This window comes from Mandrillus leucophaeus, unplaced genomic scaffold, assembly GCF_000951045.1.
Source record: "Mandrillus leucophaeus isolate KB7577 unplaced genomic scaffold, Mleu.le_1.0 Scaffold74, whole genome shotgun sequence".
NCBI lineage: Eukaryota > Metazoa > Chordata > Mammalia > Primates > Cercopithecidae > Mandrillus > Mandrillus leucophaeus.
In genome coordinates, this window is record NW_012108030.1 from 2933230 (window position 1) to 2935934 (window position 2705).

General features: G+C 48.8%; 1 protein-coding gene across 1 annotated transcript in view; it reads right to left on the reverse strand.

Annotated features, from left to right (window-relative positions):
• The window catches only part of MED25 (mediator complex subunit 25), a 22757-nt gene that overhangs the window by 12858 nt on the left and 7194 nt on the right, over positions 1 to 2705 (reverse strand). The window contains exon 2 of the mRNA XM_011966068.1: positions 2554 to 2678. Coding sequence (XP_011821458.1) covers positions 2554 to 2678 — 125 coding nt within the window. The remainder of the gene's footprint in view (positions 1 to 2553; positions 2679 to 2705) is intronic.

Consider the following 2705-nt stretch of genomic DNA (forward strand, 5'->3'; position numbering starts at 1 on the left):
ACCACGCTCGGCTTTTTTTTTTATTTTTAGTAAAGACGGGGTTTCACCATGTTGGCCAGGCTGGTCTTGAACTCCTGACCTCAGGTGATCTGCCCGCCTTGGCCTCCCAAAGTGCTGGGATTACAGGCATGAGCCACCATGCCCAGCCACTACAAAAAAAAATTTATTTTTAATTTTTTTTATTTTAAGACAGTTTCACTCTTGTTGCTAAGGCTGGAGTGCAATGGTGTGATCTTGGCCTACCACAACCTCCACCTCCCGGGTTCAAGCTATTCTCCTACCTCAGCCTCCTGAGTAGCTGGGATTACAGGCATGCGCCTCCATGCCCGGCTAAGGCCTGTAATCTCAGCACTCCAGTACTTAAGGAGGTCAAGGCAGGAGGAGCGCTTGTATTTTTAGTAGAGACGGGGTTTCTCCATGTTGGTCAGGCTGGTCTGGAACTCCTGACCTCAGGTGATCCACCTGCCCCAGCCTCCCAAAGTGCTGGGATTACAGGCATGAGCCACCACGCCCGACCTACAAAAAAATTTTTAACAAATCAGCCAGGTGTGCTGGCATTTGGCTACAGTCCCTGCAACTCCAGCTACTTGGGAAGCTGAGGTGGGAGGATCACTTGAGCTTGAGCCCAGGAGGTCGAGGCTGCAGTGAGCCATGACTGAGCCACTGCACTCCAGCCTGGGTGACAGAGTGAAATCCTTCCTCAAAAAGAGGCCTGGGGCTTCCTCTTTGCTGTCTCTATTGGGTCACTCAATCTGAGGAATGCCAGTTGCCATGTCAGACACTTAAGCAGCCCCGTGGAGAGGTCTTGCGGCCAACAGCCACAGACTCACCACCTTGGGAGCCGATTCCCCACCGCCAGTCAAACCCCCTGGATGGTTGCAATCCTGCCGACCTCTTGACTCTTGCCTTGTGAGACCCTCAGTCGAATCATCCAGCTAAGCCACTCCTGTGTCCCTGACTCACAGAAACTGCATTAGATAAATGTTTGCAGTATGAAGTCGTTAGTTTGGTGGTAATCTGTTATGCACCTAAGAATAATACAATGAAATACTAATACAAGTACTATCCACATCCCCAGTTCAGAGATGAGATACTAGGCACAGGGGGGACATGGACTCCTGGGTCTGAGAGTTAGTTCTGTGGTGGAAGAGCCAGGATTTGACCCCAGACTGCCTGACTCCAGAGTCTACAATGTCAACTATCAAAATCTGATCCAGCGCCAGGTGTGGTGTTAAGGCAGGAAATTAAAGAAAAATAAAATTAAAAAGAAAGAAAAATAAGTTTTACTGTATTAGGCTGACTTGCCTGAGAGGCAGCAACAGACACAGCCCAGACCCAGGAAAAGTTTTGATAATATTATCTAATGTGCTCTTGGAGACTCTCCCAGCACTCCCTCAACATAGGGAGAAGAAAAAACAAATTTTCCTTTGTTTTATGGAATGAGTTTATAGATTTCTGTTCTCTGTAACTAATGACTTCAAGTATTCTCTTTTATCTAAGAAGTACAGTGAAGGTCATGAGAAGCCTGAGCTGCCTGGGCACCACAGTGAAGGTTATGGGATAAGCCCGTGCCTAGGCAAACCTAGATAACGGACATCTGGGTTGCATAGCAACGGTTACGTGTAATCCTGAGTTATAAACCTGTTACAACAATTTGATTAACTGTCTTTGTCCTGCCTCTGTATCCCTGCTTTCACGCCACTGTAAGTTTGCTTCAAGCTAGCCCACCCCCTTTTGTGAAGTGTGTATAAAAGTCAAGTGCTGTCTTTGTTCCAGGCCGTCTTTGGACGTGAGTCTGCTTGGGCCTGAGTGTACTCAATGAAAGATTCCCTTGCTTTAAGCGGCAGACTCTCTCCTGTCCTCCTCAATCCCGCAACAGTGGCTCACCCCCGTAATCCCAGCACTTTGGGAGGCTGAGGCAGGCAGATCACGTGATGTCAGGAGTTCGAGACCAGCCTGGTCAACATAGCGAAACCCCGTCTCTACTAAAAAAAAAAAAAAATTAGCTGGGCGTAGTGGCGTGTGCCTGTAATCCCAGCTACTCAGGAGGCTGAGGCAGAATCGCTTGAACCCGGGAGGTGCAGGTTGCAGTGAGCCAAGACTCTGCCACTGTACTCCAGCCTGGGAGACAGAGCAAGACTCTGTTTCAAAAAAAAAAAAAAAAAGGTCTGATTCAAGCCACAGAGGGATCTATCCTGGCTCTGACCCATCCTCCTGCATTGAGACTACAATGTACCCACCTGGAAAAGGAGAACGGGGTAGATAGAAAAAGAGAGGACAGAAAGGGGACAATCACACAGGAAGTACAAGGTGGCTGCTGGAGCTCAGCCAGGCCTCCCTGAATGGGAAGTTTTTCCTACTTCTAAACTGGTTGGCAACATTGCTGAGCACACAGAAGCCACAAAAGTGACTTCTGACAAAAACACAATCACCCTCAAAGTCCTTTCAATCGCTTCATGTATGAGATGTTTCCTGCAGCTCAAACCCAAGCCATCCCTCATTCACGGCCCCTCACAGGAACCCCAACCCACCCTAAGTGGGGGAAAAGCTCACTTAATGCCATCGAGCCAGGTGACAAACTCATAGGCGCTGCTGGTGGGAGCGTGACATTGTACATAGGACTCGGGAGCGCAGTCCACTGTGTTGAACACCACGAGGCTGTACTGGGTCCCTCCATACTGGGAGGGGAGAACAGAAAAACTTTT